The sequence below is a fragment of the Aphelocoma coerulescens genome, chromosome 3, assembly GCF_041296385.1.
Source record: "Aphelocoma coerulescens isolate FSJ_1873_10779 chromosome 3, UR_Acoe_1.0, whole genome shotgun sequence".
NCBI classification, from domain to species: Eukaryota; Metazoa; Chordata; class Aves; order Passeriformes; family Corvidae; genus Aphelocoma; species Aphelocoma coerulescens.
Window position 1 is genome coordinate 109,583,646 of NC_091016.1, and position 22,062 is coordinate 109,605,707.

General features: G+C 41.1%; 1 protein-coding gene across 1 annotated transcript in view; it reads right to left on the reverse strand.

The window, feature by feature from the left end:
* Positions 1 to 21,671, reverse strand: part of LOC138108627 (uncharacterized) — a 91,546-nt gene extending 69,875 nt beyond the window's left edge. The window contains exons 1-3 of the mRNA XM_069011548.1: positions 21,450 to 21,671; positions 20,804 to 20,841; positions 10,592 to 10,711 (exon numbers count right to left, since the gene is read on the reverse strand). Of these exons, the coding sequence (XP_068867649.1) occupies positions 10,592 to 10,711; positions 20,804 to 20,841; positions 21,450 to 21,671 (380 nt within the window). The remainder of the gene's footprint in view (positions 1 to 10,591; positions 10,712 to 20,803; positions 20,842 to 21,449) is intronic.
* Between the last annotated feature and the right edge of the window lie 391 nt (positions 21,672 to 22,062).

The following is a 22,062-nucleotide window of genomic DNA, read 5'->3' on the forward strand; positions in this document are numbered from 1 at the left end:
GATCTCCAAGACAAAGACATGACTGATTCTTATATCTGTTCCAACAAGGAACTCCATGACTATAGCAGTTGCAGCATTTCGCTGTGTCCAACTGAGGTCCTTCTCCTGAGGCCTTACAACACAAAAGGCATTTTGTAATAGCTCCCTTTGAAATCAAATTAGCGATGTTTCAAGGCGTGACCCGTAAAGGGCTGCTGTCCAGAGTGGACATGTGTTTGACAGATACATCTTCTACCTAGCAGGCCTCTTCAAGAGTACAGATGGAATCAAGATGTGTGAACAGAGCTCCAAAAGGGGAGCCATGGGATATCAGGATATACAGCAAAGCACTCTGCCTCAATAGATAAAAAGGAAACAATATCAGATACAGTGTGAAATAGCTCACTCCAGCTGGTAGGACAGATTCTGACAGCATTATATAGGTAAGATTACTGCAGAGAAAAATGCTATTCCATATGCGCCAAAGCTAGCAAAATATAGCCTGAATTAAACTATATAACCTTGTGCCAACTCCTTATAAAAGTCACAATCTCCTACTTCCATTTGTCCATACACTGCAAAATGCTAAAAGTTATTGTGGGCTGTAGCTCAATATACGCAAGTACACAATTTGATGGGCTGGAGACTAGGGTATCTAGAAAGCAGTTTATTTTTAGCTGTCTAGCCACAAAATTAATGGAAAAGTTAGAAAAGAAGATGAGCTTTCAAGTTTGCCACAATATATTTACTTATCTGACAGAAAACTAATCACCCCCTTGTCCTGCAGGGTCAATTTCTCTGGAGCAGGAATGAAGATGAGAACTCCCTTCCACAGTATATGAAAATAGGAAAGCATTCAGTGGCTGGCCTTTCCAAACATCCAAAGGTCCCATTTGACTGTAGAGGGAATTAATTTAAAGTACGACAGTCCAGGCCTCAGCTCCATAATTCATTTTCACATGAATTAACAGACAAAAAAATCATGCTAGTATATCAAAAACACCTATAGCAGCCAAATTAAAAGAAACACCTGCTGTCAGGAATTCCATCAGCTACTCCTTGTTGCCAGGGTCTTTTGTCTGAAAAGAGGACACAACAGAGATTAACTATGTGCATTTTGCAAGATGAACCAGAGTCCAGGGCAAGGCCCTAAAAAGATATAGGCTGTGCATTATTCACTATGTGACAGGACCAGCCATTTCTGAAAAGAAACCAGATATTTTAGGCTAGGACTAGAAGCCAAGGTTAAAATACTACGGTGAAAAATGCCTGTGGATGACAACAGCACACTTCACTGATGGTAGAACTTACATCAGACTCCCAATGAGCCATTTCTTCAATGATCTTCAAGTTCTGCCTCTGCTAACAGGAATGGCAACCGTCTCAGGAAATGGAACCAGTTTCTACCTTCTCACAAAAAGGATAGTGGAGCATGCCATACTGTACATAGTTCAGATATAAGGTTATAACCAAGATTTGGCCCAAGTTCTTGTATATCTATCTTTTCAGCTGCATTTGATTACTTAAAAGTCACTGACTAACACTCATAATTTTGATATTATTTTTCCAGGAAATTACTTTAGAGACCAGGAAACTGTCACAGTGACCACAGACCTACACACAAGTGCCATCCTGATAAACTCACCATCCCTGTGAGACACACACAATATGAGATCCAAACCCTGATATGAAATGCCAACCCAAAAAAGGTGGGAATTCAGCTCACTCTCCACGTTCAAGCAGATCTCCTTCCTTGGACTGCAAAGACGGTCAGTTGTTAGACAGACTTTGATCGTTCCCTCAGGGCAGGAGTGAGAAAATCAAACTTCTACCACTAGAATTTGATGAATCCCAGTGTGGCCACAGCTCTTTCTCTTGGATTATAAACCTAGTTAAAGCTTTGATAAAGGAGTTAGTAACTGAATGGTAATAGGATCATTCTCATCAGTGCATCTGTATCAGCAGCAGAGCAACATCCTCCTATTGTTTCTGAAGCAGTAACTACTCACGTTCTCCATGTGGACTATAAATAAACTTGGCCCTGGAAACTATGCTGTTGGAGTAGTCGATTAAGAGAAAGTATAAAAAAAAATGCATTAAAACACAGACTAAAGCCCAAAGGCAATGATCGGTCTGCTCCATCACCCAGGTTAGTGGACATGAGCCAACACTTACACTTTGAGCTCCCCCCTAGAGTGGTACCTTTTCCTTTTCAGTCCTTCATGACATATTTACAGCTCTGTCTCTCAGCAGCCCCTACTGAGACTCCAGGGATCCACACTGGCCCGTCACTAATGTTATTTTTCTTGTGCTACTACTGTTACGAGCCAATAGAAGATATTCAGGAAGGAATTAAGAGTCTGTGTTAATGTGATTTCTGTCATCCCCATATATCTTGGATTAGGTTGAGCATATTCTTTCTCCCTTTCCCCATTTCAACAGGGCTTCCCAATGTATATGCTATAGAAGTAAGTTTGCATTAGCTGTATCTGCACTAGACAACTGAACAAGTCTGGGATGTTTCTTTGGGATTACAGCTACTGTCTGCAAACATTTCCCATTCATACTATTTAACCTTCTTAACCTCCAAAACAAGATGGTCAGGTACCTATTCAGAATAGGTGCTGGGTTGGAGCTCATCCCTGAATGGTACCTGTAAATTATTTGAGAGAAATCTAGTTGTTCTAGGTCTAAAGCCTGCCAGGGACTCTTCTAACACTCAGTTGTAGACAATGTGGTGCTTGGGGATGCTTCCTCATAGTTTTCTTTAATAGATATTGCTGTAGATAACGGGAAAAGAAACTCAAAATCATACAGAATCCAGTGACCAGTGTTCTGGTTTTACAGTTGTTTTCTTTTGTTTTCATTTAAATTCCTCATCAAAACTGCCCTCTACCCACTAATATCATATTCTACTCATTTAAAAAACTATTCAATGCTCCTATGAACACCTTGATTAGCTGTCAATATATTAACAAACTTAAAGCATTATATTAGACCCTGGAAACACTATGGGTACATAAAACACACCCAGTAATGATACAACCCTTTCAGACCAGAAAGTGTCTGTCTTTCAGACCTCCATAGAGAGATACTGAGTCTCTCTTAAGGGGCTACCTGATATGTATCATTCAGCAGAACCGAAACAAACTGAATCACATTACAGAGCAAGCATTTACAGGTCTCTACTCTAGGACAGAGCTCCCCATCTCTTGTATGAATGTGACAGCTCCCACGCTAAGGTCACTGGTTTCTGGGTTATTCAAGAATTCAGTGTTGATGTAGAGTCGATGTGTTCCCACTCAGTTATGCAGCTAGGACACATCACCCTTCAGCTTCACTGTATGTTCTCAAACACATAGGCAGACACAAGGACAGTAGTTTTAAATCCTTACAGAATGGAAAAGATCTTCCCTGCTCAGAGACAAAAATTCCTATCTCTCCCTGGCATCATTACTTGGTAGAAATAACTCCAAGGTGCTGAGACCACATTTAGCTTTATGGAATAAAACATAACAAGCTGTCAAAATGTGCATAAATAAATTAGAGTCATTATTCCAGCTTAAGGTTCTGGGGACAAAAACAATCCTCTTGAAGTTCACTGTGACATTATCTGCAGCAGGAGCCAAGCATTAAAATTACGTCCTGTATACAGAGAGCTGTAAATGCATTCTGTCTTAGAGCCTGGCACTGCAGCACAGAAATCAACAGGCCTGCCTTGGAATAGAAAATACAGCAGTTCAGGGCCAATTCCCTGCCCCTGAACACAAGTTTTATGGCACAGCCTGTGTCCATATGGCTAAACTCTGCCCTTCTGCTCACTCCCCAAAGAGGAGTTCTCATCCATATCTGCCTGCTTGGAATAGTCCCTGGCTCACGCTGCTGCCCTGACCCATCTCGAAGCCCAACTGCAGAGAGCACTGGCAGAACTATGCCCCGGAGTGTACTAACACCCAAACTCCACAGGTCACCAACACTACTGCTCCTGGCCCTGCCAGTGTACTGACACAGCCACAGTCTGGGACTTCTGCTAGGATATTACCCTAAATGTTTACCCTTTTCTGACTTCCAGTTATATAACAAGAAATGCAGAAAGTGAGATTCTAAAAAGACATGAGGAATGAAGACATACACACATTTTGTGTATGGGGATATAAAAGAGCACACATCTGTCATGCCTCCATCACTAACCAATTACACGAACTTAGGAAACAGTGTGATATCAGGGTAAGCACACAGTGATACCTCCTCAGCACAGTCTCCTGCAGCACTTTGTGACTCAGAGACTTCCTAAACAAAAAGTGGTACCCTGGTATTTAAAAACCTTATGAGGATTCTTCTCAAAGAAAATGAACTCTGGATTTAAATGCCATATAATTAAAAATCCAGTGAAAACAGGCTTCAGCAATTTGAATTATAAACAAGGAGCAAACCCATTCATCCAGAAAACACATTTTACATCAAAAGAACATCAAAACAAGGATGAACCAAGAGTAGTGTCATTACAAGAAAGCATCAAGCTGAAAGCTACAATCTCTAAGAGCAAAATGGCACTGACATTATCACAGAAGGCTTTTGCTTGGGCTCAGTGCACATAAAACACAACAGAATCAAATTTTGTAGTGTATTCAAGGCAGAACCTGCTGTGGGAGAAATCAAAACAAATGGCTAGTAAATCTGGCAAAATGCAGGATCCCTCCTATTTTGCAGCCAACAATTTTTACAGCAAATGTTTTTTCCTGACTTTTTTGGTATAGCCCTTTAAGGTTTTGAAAAACCACCATAGCAACTGCGTCCTTAGGTTCTGATGGGTATTTTTGAGCTGCTTGCTAAATCCGTATTAGGAGCTGAGGCAGCCATGGCAGTATGAAGAATTGTTCCATTCCTGAGTGGGAAATTCCATGAGATAAAACATTCTTGCATTTTGTCCAGCAGAAATACTGTATTTCCACTGAAAATGCCATACTAATAAGCTCACTAGTGATGTTTTTCTAGAAATTAGTAAGACAGAAAAACCTTCTGACTTCTCTGTCTCCCCTTCTCTCTCTCTTCAATGTGGGATCAAGTTGGTCAAACCAAAAATCTAAATGCACTTTTCCCCCTAATAATAAAGAAATTGATATTTCCTTACTTTTGCCTTGATGTATCAAAAACATACCAAGGCAAAATCATCCTGCTTTCCAAAACTTTTGGTTGACCATGCAAAGGAAAGACTCCCTAGAAATTCACCTAGCACAGAAAGGCTCTTGCTTGCTCTGTGCTTACTCACAGCTCGGTCACAACAAGGCAGATGCAAGCTTGAACATCCATGATATGACTCCTCTGACATTTCTCCTCAATTCCATGTACATTGTAAACATGGGGTTTACAACATTTTTATTTGGGAAATCATGGAAAGTTACAGAAATTAATTTGGAGCAGGTGACAGAACAATTCTGACTAGGACAGAAGTCAGGAAGAATACAAAGTCTTCTGCCAAACTTGTGAAGGAGGGAAAAGGTACTACAACACCGAATTTGTGCCTCTATAGATCACTATCTGATGTATGTTAGAGGAATGCTGGTTATGTCGTGTGATTCTCTTCTGTCAAAAATTTCCTCATCTGAAAAATGGTTGACACCTTAGGTTTTAACTTTTATATTTTTCAAATTCTGCTTAGTTTCTTGTAACCTGTTAATTTCTGCTCTCTCATGCTAGGTAGAAATAACAAAGCCTCTCTGCGCCTGCTCTTCAAGGACACCAGACCTTCCTAGGCCCAAAAAGTATAAACCAAAGAGCCTCTAAGGGGGGCAAGTGGAGGGGAAATTACATTATTAAAGTGAAGCTTTAATTGGAGAATTAACCCTGATATGCAAATGAACCAAACCTATAAAAGTGTGAAGAACTCGTGACCTGTCGTCCATCTTGGGGTCCATCTTGGCAAAAGCCTCTGGCTCCCCAGGGGGTACCTTAGAAGGCCCTTCAAATAAATACCTACTTTTATTCCTTTACTCCTATCCAGTCTCTCTTTCTAGGAGGCCCCTTAAGGCATCATGGTGACAGCAGTATTGTCAACCTCACAGGGATCCTGTGAGGGCAATGACATGTTTCCAGTGTTCTTACACTGGGAAAATATTAGATGAAGGACAGAAAAGCCACCACCCTATGGCCTTCACAAATGCCAGAGAAGCAGTATGGGGCTCCTGATATGCACAGCAGATCTCTTCACGTGTGATCATTTTACCTAAACCAGCATTGGCCTGGATTCCTCAGATCATTAATGGCCTTCAGAACACAACTACTACACCAATGCAAGATAAAAATGCAGTGCTTACAATTATATGTGTAAGATCAAATTAATAGAGAAACAGAATAAATGAATCTAATAATATCAGATCAGAATATATTTGAGTTGCAAAGGATGTAAGAAAAAAAAGAAAGGGGGGAGAAAACCCCAAAACTGTGCAAAATGATCCTTCAGACTAACCAGCAACTCTAGTAAGCCAGACATACAGCAAGGGCTTAGGGACCAGCTTGGTAGGGAAGGGAAGCATTCTCATGATGTGTACGCTGTAATGACAGCGGCAGGTGACACAAGCCCCTCAAAAATATTGCATTGTCAATGCAGCAACATCTTCTCAGAAGGAACAGCTTCATATGAAAGTGTCCCAGAGTCTCTCACACCCCATCAGTGGTCTCTGTGTCTCAGAACATATATGGAAAAAACAGAGGCATCGCTGCAATACATCCCTGGAAACAGGTCAATACACAGGAGAGGCAGCTTTACACAGACACTGTGAGGTTCCCCATTTCTTTTCCTCTCAGTCTATGTCGCAGCAGGACAAAGGGCAGACATAACAAATATGGGAACCACCAAAAAAACCTAGGAAGCATTTTCCTGAAAATACTGTGTGTACAAGACTATATCCTACTCCTTTCCCCTCTGGTGGTTACAGTTATGCCTTACATGGGCATGCCTTATCACTAAAGACAGGCAATTAAATATGGGAATGGATGTCACGTAAATGGTCTGCGTTCTTGTGAAACCATTTCACCATTCTTCCATAAACCAGAAAATATTTAGCAAGAGGTGTCCAAACTGGGCACAGGTGCAAGAATGCAACTGAAAGGTGAATATCGTGTGCTGGAAGCAGATCTAGACAGAAGGATTCAGCATGAAAAATATTTCCTTAGGTCTCAAGACATAGAATTTTCTTCTTCTGGCTGAAAATACTTGTTACTTTAATTCTGAAACTTTGAGTTTTCTATTCATACTTCCAACAACAAACTGTCAGCTGCTGTTCCAAAATTTACAGTGTTTCACAAAAAAAACTACTGACCTCAGCAAAATACTCTTCTGCTGGCTCACATAGACAAAAGAACTTGAGCCATTGGAAAACACAGCAAAGAATAAAACATTCAGCCATTAAAACTCACTTATCCATTTAGTTTCTCTCTAACAGCCTTTCAGAGCTTCAGTTCAGTGACTGAAAACCCCCCAAATCTGTAAAGTGGTCAGTCTGCACAGAAAGCACTTTCCAACAGCTTTGATGTCTCCTGGTGAGACTCTACATTACTCCAGAAGCCCCGGGGATATACACTGTAGCAATATAAGGGCTGAAATTTGTCCTTATAATTTCGTACCACTCAAATCCTGAGTAATCCTCATTTTGAAGACTTAAATGAGACTTAAGCAGTACATAGCCTCATACCAAGTCTTCTTTGTGTTGGCACAAATTTCACCCAGGCAAGACAATATTTGCTCAGGTGCAGTACCTTGGGTGAGAGTTAATCCCTTTCATTTCTGACACAATACTTATTATGTACAATAACTAATAAAAGCCACTATTGAGATCGACAACCTACACACTTTCAATTTCCTCTCATGTACTGTAGCCTTTCATAAGCTCCTTTGATCCTGTATAGGTGTCAATCTTTGTATGCATATAGGTCACAAGAAAGTTCATCTCATGTTAATAGCCCAGTCACCTTCAGATACATAGATTTTAAGCCATTTCCATTTCCAAATTTCAATTTATCATCTTGTTTTAGTTATTGCATTATTCTCAAAGATGCAAAGCAACAGAGACTGATTTTGCTTGGACTGTATCAAAGAGGAAAAAGTCATGTCAAATATCAAAGCTTCCTTCTTTCCCAGCCTTTTGGAGACACATGTGCACACTGTGCTCTTCCCTCTCAAGGGAAAGGTGGGCCACCTGAGGCAGGGTTTATGGGGCTACTGACCCAGGAGAAGCATTCCTGAGACAGTGATTGGTCTTAAATCACACCAAATACACAATCGAATCATGTGGGCTCAGGATGCCTCACAAAATCCGAGTTGAGGACTCTGAATTTGAGGAAAGGCAGAGGGCTACCTGATGCAGGCACTCCTAGAAGACCACTGATGAACATGGAGCATGACTGTACCCTCATCTTCCTCCAGTCCCAGAGGCTGAGGATAGCCCTTCACAAGTGTACAGGCTGGATCCTTCTGCAACCTGAAACCCCTGCCCAAAGTAAAACATCCTCCATAGTTTTTTTGGGTTTTTTTCCACAAACCACCAGCACTGAAAGTTCTGCCTTCTTTGATGTTTCAAACAGGACCAGAAGCTGCCAGTGACAGAGTGCAAGACAAGAGGGACTGGACTTAATCTTTTCTGAGAAGGTAAACCTTACAGAAATGTTTGTTTTCACTCTGCTGTTCAACATTCCAGCTAGTGGGAAGCTTCAGGAACTTGTTCCAATGGCTTGTTTCTCCTGCTCCCTCCCATGGCAAATTGAAATCAATATTTTTAGATTCTTGTCATTCCCTTGAAGACTCTCTCTCCCTCCCTTTCCGAGGTCACACAAACTTTGCTTTGGACTCCAAACTATTAATTTTTCACATTACTCATTTTAGGTGTCTGAAAAGCTTCTTACTCATCAGCCCATAGAAGGAAGTGTTCTTTTTTTTTTTCCCTTTTTAAGACAAATAAGAGATACAGATCTCAGCAACAGAAATTAAGTCTCTTCCAAGCCATTGCAACAAGGCGTCTCCAAGCCTGACTTGAAGTCTCCCGTCCTTGACACGCACTTGCTGGCTTTGCTTCATGATCAGAGCCCTTTGCTTCCTTGGGCACAGCAAAAAAAAAAAAAACATCTGTGTCAGGTGAGCAAATCAGGAGTGCTTTTCTAACCAGGCAAAGTAACTGTAGGGAATGGTACTGAAGTTGAATTCATTCCCCACAGGTCACCAAACACTGAGTCAAACGTTACTGACTTTTGGTAGCCACGAGCTTAAGTTAAGCTTACACTCTAAGTAGAGCTTAGCAGCTGCATAGCCCAGTGTCAGCTTCAGGAACTCAGCAAGGACTCCTGTCAGCTCTGCCTGGAAAAAGAGATGAGCATGTAATAGGAAGTGGCCCGTGAAGCAAGAAGCAGCCTTCCTCATTTACCAAAAGTTCCCTTTTCTGCTCAGCTCCTCTTCCAGACTCATTTGGATTAGCAGAGGAATATACCAGTGCAGTCCTACCTGTCAGCAGGGAAGAATGTTTGTGCATCTGATTCCTCTATCTCTCTACCAGAGCTTTGCTCTTGGATCTCCTGTGGCTCCTGATAACCTCCTATATTACTGCAGCTATTTGTTTAACATAAACCCACAAAATTCTTGAGGTTGCCACATCGCCCTTTTCTCCTGTCCACACCCAGGATCTCCTCATCTTCTTACACACAGTAAACAATTCTCCACAGGGTCCACATTTGTTGTGATAACTCACCAGCCCATTAAAACTTTAACTCTGACGCACACAATGCAGCAAGCTTGTGCAGTACTGTCAGGTAAGACTTTGCTGATGCACTCAGACTTACCAATAAAATAATATTTGTGTTCTCAAAACCATCTACTGAAGTTTCCCAGAATGCCATAGCAAGAGCTACAAAGTATTTTTAAGGAAAAAAAAAAAAAGAGATTGAGAAAATATTTTTCACCATAGAGACTTCAGCAAGTTCAAGATTATGTAGACAAGGCAGAAAGCATTTTGCAAAGGTATAAAGATAGTTTTGTTCTGCTCATTTATACAGTTCCTTTGGTTGAGTACAAATTGGATGCAAGTAGTACCATAATCAAGTATTTCTAGTTTGGTCCTTGAGTGGGCAGAATACAACTGAAATCCAGATGATCCACATTTTTTTCATCAGGTAAGCCAGGATGACATACAGGGCAAAACAAAGCAGTTTGCAAATGTCCCTATCTAGACTTCAGGTCTGAAAAATCTGCTGAGCTGCATGTGCTTGTTTTGAAAAAGTCTTAAGCCTAGATCAGCAAGAAGGTCTTTCCTTGCTGCGTTGCTTCATGCCTGCCTGGGACAAGGTCCTGTGCAATTATTTCTGTACTCAGGATGTCTGAGGTGTGAATCTTAAGTGCCCTCCCCTGCAGACTCTTGAGAATATACTCTGACAGACTGTACTATGCACAGTTTCTTCATTCAGTTGTCTTTTAAGATGAGGTTCCCTTTTCAATAAACACATAGGTCTAAATTTACAGACAGGCATAGCATACACAGCCAAAAGAGAGAGAATGAAAGTATTAGTCAATCAGTATTAACAACCTTTGTTTTAATACTACAAATATCTGAAAGCATTTCTTTGTACATACCTTTCTGGAAGTCCACAGCCTATTTCCCAATCAAAGACAACATGTCGCCCATGCAACAGCCATAAAGTTGTCACACCGCCTTCAGCTGTAACTTGCAATCTGTCCATATCCGATACTTCACTGAAAAAGAAAAGGTGCAGGCCCTAAATCTGGATAAATTGACTGGCAAAGGGCTGTGTACCAAAAGTTCAACTCACTTTTTTCTTGGCAAAAGCATTTAAATCCTCTAATGGAGATTTATGTCATTTTGTCTGGGTGCGTTTCCCACAGAGGCTTCAGAAATTAATCATGCTTCCTCCACAATCATGGAAACATTCCCCAAGTTAGCATGAAATTACCTTTCAATTTTTTTTACCTCATTTTTTCCACCTGTCTCTCTTCTCCAAAATACCTGTACTGGCTGAAAATATCAAATGCTTTATTTTACACCTATGGAGAATTGTATCTGTGATCATCAACAATATTCTGCAAATGATTAGAACTGTAACATCTTCAAGATTTCTTAAATTGTTTTACAGACTTGACTGTTGTTTGATCAGACTCACAGACACGTGTAAATTCAAAATCTTTAGAGATATTTCCTTATTTTGCAATTTCAAAGAGCTCCAGACTTGTAATTAATTTTAGAGGCAAATGACCAGCAATAAACTACTCCCTTATTTAATATTTTTTGCTATATTTCATGTTTCATTAGATGATGCAAAACACCTTGACAAACAGGAACTGAAAAATAAAATATTGAAGCAGGAACCTCTTTTCATAAAGGTGTCAGTTTAATATATGCAAAATGAAAGATATTTTATATAACCTATTAATAAAAATATTCCCAAGCTAAAACAAAGTTAACTGCAGCTAACTCTGGTCTACTTTAAATAATACTGGTTTCATAACTAATTATCTCACAATTACTAATATTTTTCCTTGATGAACTCTGTGCTGCCTCATCCTAATGAAAGTGCTGCAAGATAATACAGCAGTTACATGACAATGCAAATAGGACCCATTCAATTTGCACAAAAAAAGGTTGCAAGGAGCAATTAGCACTTCATTAATATGATATAAAATGCTAATTTGCTATATATCCCAAGTGACTCAAAACTCCTTTCCATCCATATGTGCAAATAATAGTTAATATGATGCAGTGTGTGTGAATCAGGTTCATGGTGCATTAGCTGGAATCCCTGTGTCAGTTTTCAGTATAATAGCTATTAGTTAATATGAACAGTAGTTCACACTTAACCTATGACAGCAGTGTTAAATGATAAAAGGATCTGTTGGCAGCAATATCTCATATTTCCACTCCTGTAAAGTTCTCCCTTCCTTGCTATCCAGGATGAAGTATTGGAAACTGACTTCTAATCTAATTTATAAAGCAGATTGAAATGAAGTGCTGGTAGCGCTCAGCTTGGCTGCTCAGCATTTTGAGAAGCAAGATCATTCCTGGTGAATTGCACAGCTCAGGCATTCAAGCACTCACTGGCAGCTTCTAATGATCAAAGTATTTGACTTAAATAATTGATTTATTTATACCAGTAAAGAAGCTCCAGGGGGTTGCAAATATTATGAGATATAATCACACCACTAGGGAATTAGAGACATTCAGATGTGCCTTGTGCTTGCTAATGCCCTACGGGTGTGATTAGGATATCACACATCAAAGGAATTTGCTCTAAAATTTTTCATATAATAAATTAATAAAAATAATTTATTTAAATAATACCATTGATTTAACGGGACAGATCTGATGCAAGATACAGTATGCAGAGAACTACAATGAAGTGTGTTGATCTAGGACACTACAGAAACCCTGACCAGTTAACACTCAGGCACCAGCAGGATCCCTCTAGCTAGAGGGTCCTTTACGAGGTATTAGCATCACCTCAAAGCTTACTGTCTGCAGTAAGCATTCCCAGAGATTTCAGTCAGCCTGCATTGTCTGGGATGGAGTAAAATGGTGCTCTCCAACAAATCCTCTCAAGAAGGAAAATGCTGTTTAACAGTGACACGCAAGGCGGTACAGCATTCTGGCACAGGCAGGCAAAGCAAGGGCTGCAATACCTCATGGAGAACCCAGGCTCTTCTGGCCATATTGTGCATTGAGATATTTTAACATCTGCCTTAATGACTTATGTGGCTTGACCATTGCAGACTACAAGGATTTTACAGTCTTTAATGTACTCCTTACACCAGCATAAAAAAAAAAATTAGGCAAATATTCTTATTTCAGTTATAAGAAATTGAGTCACCCAAAGAAAAAATAACCTGCTCAAGGGCACACTGACAGTCTGGGCAGACCAGGAGATTAAACCTGTACTGACTTTTTGCAATATGCTTCAGAAAAATTCAGAAATACACCAGTTTTTCCACAAGGATATTACAGCAACAGGCAATTAACATCATGTTATCTTTAACCTAGTGTGCTGTAAGGGAAGTATTTAGATATTCCACTTTCAGAAGTACAATCCTTGTCTTTATCCCAGGACCCACAGGGAAGCATTTATGGCAGTGACAGGAAAAACAAAGGCATCTTTTCAGAGAAGAGTTGTGAAAAAACCCTGTAGATCCTTTAAGAGCTGTAGAAAGGCATGAAGACAGAAAGCAAAATTTGGGGGTAATTTGTGCCTCAGACAAACTAGTACTCCAGGTGCAAAACACGATTGCTGTCCTTGGATTGCAGAAACAATGAGCAAGTAAGACTCTTTGAACCTGTGCCTTAACTTCCCTGGGGTCAGGCCTAGTCTGTTTTATATTGCTTTAGTGCCCTCCTAAGATGTTGCAAAAGAACTCCAGAACTGCAATGCTGTTTAAACAAGCCATGAAAGTTCTAAGTGAAGAAACCAACAGCAATTATAAATTCCTGCAAAAGCAACAACTCTATCACTAAAATTAGAAAGGGAGAGGCATCAAGAGATTTGTTCATGCCTATAGGAAAAGCCTGAGACTGTGTTTGACTTCTCCACATTGAACCTTCATTCCCATCCTTGCATATGTGCTCTGATTTAGGAACAACAAGCATTGTGTGTGCTGGCTGGGCCCATTATCAACATGGCACAGAATGACATAGCCCTGGGCACATCACAAATCAGATGTCCATCAAGTGTTTTTATTGCAAGGATCATATCTGAAATCAACTTCAAATGCACACAAAATTCACTCTCTCTCTCTTAGCGAGTTCAAAAGAAACTCTCCTGTTTTGGAATTTCAGGATTTGAACTGAGCCTGGAGTCATGCAGTACACTGACTGTGCTACATGTAGCATGTTGTATTGAAAATAAATGTATACATTTTTTAATGTTTATACCGTTTTTCCTTTCTTTACCTCATTTTTCCAACATGCACATAATAAATACAGCCTGTCCTACAGATACAGTTTCACTAAAGTGCACAAGAGGACTTTTTTACTCCCCAGCACTTAGGATCCAGCACTGTGCACTGGTTGGGCTGTGGGAGAATTCAGCAAGGGTGCAGACCCCACATTTAGGTAGGGCTTAATCTGCCCATATGGTCTTGTATCATGGTGTGTATTTGCTTTGTACTGCTTATGTTTCTCATCTGCCTGGGTTCTCCCATGCCAATTTACCCTTGTAGAACTGAGTTGAATACAATTACCATGAGGAATCACAAAAACTCAGAAAGTCTTCCTATCTAGGCCCACCTTTAAAAAAGTACAAAAAGTCTGTAAATCCCTAACATATCATCATTACAGACAGAGTTATGTCACCAACTTTGACCTCAATTTCAAATTCTTAGTTTTTTGTGTGACTGCCAACTACAGCTTCAACAGCTACCCGATCTGAGGGAGTCCTGTGCTGACTGGGAAATCTCAGATGTGATCCCAGTTTAGATTATAACCCTGTTTAATACTTCTGATCCTAGTGATATCCCAAAATGCATCCCACAGCACTGCTGCCTGTTAGTTAAAACTGAAAATACCAAGTCTACCCTTGAAGCAGACTGTCAAGTTTACAAGCAGCTAGTGGAGATCAAGGATTATTAACAACATCGGCTCTCAGAACTGAGGGTTTTTTTAAACAGTGTCTGTTTTGTTATCTATATCAGCCATGACCTGTGTGTTTTTCTCAAGGATAACAACAGCTACACCACCTTGAGCAAACCAACTACTTAGGAGACCAGAGAAGTGAATCACCGAGATAGAGCTCACAGCAGAAAGCAGCCCCTGAGGCTCTCAGCAGTGAAAATACCTGATCGTGACTGGAGACAAAACTTAAATGCCAAGGAACAAAATAGTATTAAAAGCTGAAGCTTATCGATATATTAGAATTTTCCATGTTTGTTCATAACTGAAAATATTATTTATATCTATACAGGACTAAAAATCCTCTCTCTTTGTGTACAAAAATGCTCTTTGCTTTAGCTCCAGTGATGGGTGTGCCACATTTCTCAATACCAAACCTCAGCAGAACTATACCCAACACGGAGGGGCCCAGCGTCTACAATTAACATAACGAGAGCAGGCCGACCAGCAAACCACGACTGAAGTCAGAGGCAGGAAGGTAACCGCATGCCAGTACAGCTGTATGAACCACAGGATAAAAGGGATTCAACAGGAGCCTTCGTGAGCAGGACCTGACCTTGAAGGCTTAGCTCTAGTGAATCAAGAATGGTGTTAACTAACACACGGCTCTTTGCACAAGCTAAGTCTCAAACTTGTCTCCATCCTAATCCTCCATTGCAGGAATTCAGTCTGAAGGTAACAGATACCTGAATCATTCTGCCAAATCATATCCAAATGGAAGACACAAAGTAAAAAAATAGGAACAAAACACATTGAGGCATAAGAAACCAAGAATAGACTCAGCAATGGCAGCGGGCTTTGTAACTTAAAAGCAGGGGGTAGTTCTCCAAGGAACAGCTGCAGAAAGCCACTCTTCCTTAGCCTCTCTCACTGCATGAATTCAGTTAGAAGACTCTGTCCTTCATCCCAGTGGTTGTGTCCCAGGCATTGTGAAATATAGTGCTGTCAGCATTTGCAGCTGTAGGAAGTCAGATATAAGCCCTAGTGCCACAGTATGCTGCTGGCAATGGAGCCTGGCAGCCCTATCACCAGCTAGGGCCTTCAGCACACAAAAAAAAAAAAAAAAAAAAAAAAAACAATTAAATAAACCACAGACTTGGTGATCAACAAAAGACCTGCCTTCTCATTCTGTCTGGAAAGGAAATTCCCTCCTTTTGAGCTGGCTGTTAAAGTGCTACTCTTCTCTGAAAATCACCTGATGTGACACGACATCCTCCACCCAAACCAGCAAAACTCCTCAGCAAAAGTTTCCGTTCTGGGACTTAAAGCAGATGACTGAATCCACACTAGCTCCCCTGCAATAGAGAGAAGAATTTTTAGGGGCACTGATCACTCAGCAGCTCTGAGGATGAGCAATATGACAGATGTAAGGGCAAACGTGAGGCACTGAAGCTCAAAATTATCTGTCTGGGTACTGACTTCCTGCTCTGGACAGCCCCTATTCACTGAAGGAGTAACCCTACCTTGCATGGCTGCCTTCTCTGTATTCCTCCTCCCCATTTTGGGGCTAGTGGGGCCTTCATTCTGAGTAGAGGTTTGCAAACTGAATAAACAAAATATTATTCATTGTGAGGCCAAATTCAGTCCTTGGTGTATGTTTGTAATGACACAGCCAAAACTATCCAGGGAGGAACCCAATGACATGTTTTCATATGAGGGAGAAAGAGCATTACTTTTCTTTTCAGGCTTTTATGTTGCTCCTGATAAAATCAGTAGGAAATTTGACTTTGGTTTCAAAGAGAGTAGAAAGCTGCACTATAAATTTAAAACTGAGTTTTCAAGGTGTTGCAGGTTTTTTTAACTCCTGCCTTTTTCAAAAAACTTGCAAAATGGGACAAGCTTCTTTGCCACCAATAAAAAACAAAAACAAACATAGAACTCATTACTCCTTAGCAGACATTGTATCACAGAAGCACAGTTTCTTAAAGGGCATCACCCTTTCAATGGAGAACTGCAATGCTTTCTAGTAAAATGCCTAAATCTAACTCCTCATTACTTCAAGTTCCCCACCCCATGGCCAGCCTGACAGCCTTGGAGCCTGTGAAAGGACGAATGTAATGAGTATATATTAATGTTATATACTTTCCACAGTTCTTGTTCTGGTGTGACCAGATTTATGTATGGAGTAGCTTGAAAGTAATTCATCATGATTATACACAGCATTGACTTCAACATTTCTGCAGGTAGCACGGTCTCCAAACTCTCTTAGCCATGTCTGTATAAAGGAACTGAGAAGTGGCGACACAATGTTCATTTGTTTGGTGGCAAGATTCAATTAAAACAACATAACAGGGTCTAAAAAAATACTAATATGTGAAAAAAAGTGAAAGCGAGTTAAGAAAAACCTTCAAATATTCCCTTGTTCATGACAAGTTGTGTGGGCTGACAGCTTGTCCCAAGAGAGTGAGAGGTCTTAGAAAAAGCCCTGCTACCAAAGGACTGGCTGTTAAGGCAAATCCCCACCAGTCAGAGCCCTGAGGAGAGTGAAGCCCAGCTATTGATGGCCAAACACAGAGAAGACATTGTGAAGGAAATATGGGGGATGAGAATGGCAGTGGAGGAAACAAAATAGGGACTGCCTCCACACAGGGGAATAACAAACCTGTGAAAATAAGAAAGTGCTTTTTCACTAGACAGATTTTTAAGGAAGAAAGACATGTCCCATGGCTTTCGAAATACTGCCTGGGCCATCAGTGAACTGCATGCTACCACAGCTTGAGGCATGGGGGGAGACAAGGCAGGTTATTAAAAGTAAGCCAGAAATACAAGGAGAGTTCTTTTCAAGTAAGAATCAACTCAATTGCTGCTATCTTCAGAGAGGGCAAAAAAAATAATAAGGTGACCTCAAGTATTGCTGACTTCCCATTTTCTTCCCAAGTTCTGCAACAGCCAGTGTTGTTCCTGGAGCACCAGCATCCTCAGGCCTTGTCACCAGAGCTCTCATTTCTCAGAGGATTGCAGTTCAATGAAATCATGTTTTAAAGCTTTTTTTTTTGTTTTTCCACACACAAGCTATAGCCATGAATGTAATGCAAACTGTCAGAAATAGTCATTTTAGACATCTCAGTTGGGAGTGGGTGAGAGAGAGGCAGAGGAGGCATGTAAGGAAGTTAGAGTCTCTGAAACTGAGAGTAACTTCACAAAATGAGGGTTGTTGAAGGGAAGCAGAGCTCTCTTGTTGGTTTACACTGCCCAGAGCCATAACTGGATTATAATTGAAAATAATAATAATAGGCAGAGAGTGATTTAAAAGAACTTACAGGTAATTTTACATATTTGTAGTTCTCATATGTCGCTACACCTCTCTTTGCAGTTACTCCTACAGCTGTTTCATGGCATACTGTACAGGAGTCCTGAAAGCCAAAATTCTATGCCCCAGGACACAGTCAGAGCAGCTAAAGCACCACAAAATCCCTCCTCCCAAGCCCCAGGTCTCACCAAAAGTCCCTAAGATACCTATACAGGCAATGCTGGTAAGTGATATGACTATAACGACTAAAGACAAAAGAAAACATTGAAGAACAATTCAACACTAAAAAAAGACACATACTGTTGGGGTCTCCTCCCCCTGCCATGTAGCCCTGGGAGCCCTGAGGGAGGCACGGGGTTTCCCTGCCCCTGGTCAGCCTCGTTCCCCATGGGTTGGTTTGTGTTCCCCTGCGCGGGCAAAGCAGCTCGGGTCCTGACTGTAAGAGTTCCTGGGCAGAGCCCGGCCATGCGGCTGGGGAAATAAACATCTCTGAAACATCTAGCAAGAATCCGTCCGTATATATTTGTTTTCCACGGGACTCCTGGTTTGATATAGGCGTGTTGCAGTATCCCCACTGTAACAACATACTTTCCTTATTAAGTACTCTAATGTTGTATCTCTAAGTGCCTTGTTCAGCTCTTAAATTCTAATACACGCGCAGTGAGAGAACAAATCATGAGAGGCCTGCACATGAAAGAATATGTCCCATCTGTGATATTGGATTTACTTCTCCAAAACTTTACTCCCCATGAATCTTCTTACATGAAATAAATGCACTAAGGGAGAGGAATCTCTTTGCAACGTCCATTTTTCACAATGAACTGCCTAACATGGAGGTTTTTCCCACAAAGTAAGCAGAGTATTCAGCTGTGGAAGTATAATTAAAAGACATCTGTGCAGTTCTTGGAGTCCTCAAAGAGAAGATGTGGCCAGCAAGACCCAGGACAGTCCATTAGCATCCTGGTTCTCTCATTACATGAACTTTCTTGCATATTCCATGGCAGTTTCCACTAAGAGCAGTATTTCATTTGTTTAAATTTGCATTAAGAACAGAAATACTTTGTTTCTTAGAAGGCAAAATCCTCCCAGCAATTACTTTACTAGATGATCATCTCTGCTTTCATTTTAAAAAATAAAAGGAGCTGTCTCTGGTGTGTGTCAAGAGCTTCAGGGACTACATGGAGCTTGTGACACTCAATCTACCAAAGACGTTCAAGGCAGCTCACAGGCCTTAGACAATGCCAGCAGGGCACTCACAGGGAAGTGACAACAGAACAGCCACATGGCCCTGCAATATCTCAGACAGCCCTGCCCTTAGCCTCTGGTGGTCTCCAAAGAGTCTGTGAGAAGGGATACAGTCCCAACAAGCATTATTCCTTACTTTTCCCATATTCTACAGCTCTGCTCCGAGCCTGGTCATGTTGAAGTTCATCTCTCTGATCACAATTAAACAGAATAAAATATCAGGTTTAGCATCAATAATGGCTAAGACCCTCACCTCCAAATCTCCCACCAAGCTGCACAGCCCTGAACGTGATGACATCCCTCTCACTCACACAACAGGCCTTTGTCTTGAGACACTGAGACAAAGCCAGGAACGGGATGTACCATGTGTTGCTTTAACATATTCAAAGTTTCTTTCAGAAGGTCACCTCCTGTGTTGGCAGTTCTGTGCTCAGGAACTTACAGCAACAAAAAACACACAGCTTAGCTGAAGTGATGCTGGATGGGCCCTTGCATTGTGAAAACTACAAATTTGCAATACAGTGGTGCTTAGGAGCTGCATCCACAGGCCCCACAGCACTGTGGGCACCCTGTGAACTGTAATAAATGTGACAGAACAGATCATTAACTACCAGACCTATGACAGATCATTTCTTGTAAAGGCAGGATATACTTGTATCAAAAATGGGTGTGCTGCTTTTGAACAAATCACATGGACAGAGACAGCAGTGTTTCTGTTTGCAAAGGCCTCGCACACCAAACTAACATTACCTCCACAGAACTACCTCAGCTGACTACACAGCAAGCACCTTTGTTGATGCTGATACAAAAAAAAGTACATAAACATAGGGAGAGTTTGGGAATCCCAGACTCTCTTTCCCCAGCTCCCAGTTCCTACTTGACTAGTATTTTCATCTCAAAATCCTGGAGGAAGAGCTAGGGATTTAAAACATATTATCACCATTATAGCAACATTCGTGGAACTTGGATGTAAGTAGGAAAGTGGTCATAGGGAAAACTTTGGAGGAATTACTTGAAACTTGGTCTGTGTGCACCGCTGGAACGCTTAATGCTTCTCCAACAAAGTTCCAGTTTAGTTTTACAAGCATGGCAGCCTTTGCACATTAGCGCATGTTATATGAAACATCACCCTGCTTTCCCAAGATAGCATCTCTAATGAGTTTCGTGGTAGCTGTCCCGCTGATCAAACATGGGTTTATGAGCAATACAAGGAACCAATAAGGTGCCTGTGCCCATGCATCAGCCCAAGTGCAGGCAAACTGCAGAATGGCTGCTGCCCGCACAGACACCGTTTGCTGGCTAATGAACAGGGAGACATGAATACAGTCACACTGCAGTTCGTTACTCAGTTCCAATGAAGTAGTAACAACCTTGTGAAATTGTTCAACCAAATCTTTCAAAAACGTAGTAATCTGGATACACCTTTTTATTAGAAAACAGAAGCTAAGACTCATGACAAAGGTTAAGCCTCTCTCCTCCAGCAGACGTACAAGAGATGGAATGAAAGAGACAAAAAGATAGAATGCTTTCTATGCTCTCCCTTCTTCCACTAAATGCACACAAGCCTCTCCAAAAGCCAGCAGTAAGCCTGGGCTCCACCTGAGGGCATCATCTTGACACAAGGACAGACATCAGGTTTATATGCAGTACTGAAGCCCTAAATGGGAATATTAGTACTTACCTTCTGTTCTTGAAAGCTCCTGTAACAGGGCACAGGACCTGGGCAAAGCAATATGGCTCATCAGGAGATACCAATCACTGGTGTAACTGGAACTTCAAGAGCCTAAAGATAAATTTCTCTGGCAAAGTGGATCATATTGCTTCTATGGAGGTATGAAAAGCAGTCAACATACTATAATCCCAATTCCTAACATATGATCAGACACATACTAGTCTTCTATTCAAAACACCAGTATTTTGCCACCTGACAAGAAACACACTCACACAACCAGACAGAGAAGTGGAATGACAAAAAAGTCACCTTGGTTCATGACCAGGGTGAAGGCACATGGCCATAGCTGGGAACACAACTAAGAGAGACCTGATAATGACTACAGCAGAAACACCCCAAGCACACAGCTGTAAATCCAAAAGCCTTTACACCACAGAGTCCAACACACTGCCATCATACAAGGAAAGAGTTTTTCACATAGGACAATTGCACAAGAAGGAGTGCCCCATCAAAATACCCACGCAGTCTGCAAATCACTCCCCAGCTACATCTGCAGGGCCTTTGAAGCACCAGGTTGCTGGCCTTGAGCTGGATGGATTGATTATACAGCCTAAGTTGGATGTGACTGGCAAGACTTTAAAATGGGCAAACCTACCACAGAAAGACAAAGAAGTATTGCCTGTATTACGCAGTACTTAAGCTCTCCCCACCACCTGAAGAAGCTCAGCAAGGTGAACTTCTGTGTTCCCATCAATTTCCCCCTACAATATCTATTTCCCAGAAGGCAGGAACTAGGCCTAGCTACAATAATCAGGTCCCAGCTCATAGGATCTTGCCCTCCTTTATGCACTGGGATCACATTTGTATTGGTATGCATTTGCTCAGCCTCTCACTATCACACATACAATTAAGTTCAGCTTCTTAAAGTTCTACCTGTAATTGGAACCAGCTGCAACCTTTCTGACACACACTAATTGCCAGTAATGATTTAAGTGCAGTCAATTCACATGCTGCAATTGTTTTAAATAAAGGAATCTCTAGTACCTTTTCCCTGAGAAAAATCTGTTAATCTTTGCTGCTGACTTATCAAATCCTCCAGTCACCTGTTTGCCATCATTTTCATGAGCTGATAACGTGTTTATTAGAGCCATAATACGCAGGTGGAAGCATAAAGGTCTCATTTGGTGGAGTATGAATTCTGTCTCATACAGCTGTATGGAAAAGCTTGGTTTCACCCTTCAGCTGTGCCTCAGAAAAGAATAAGTTCC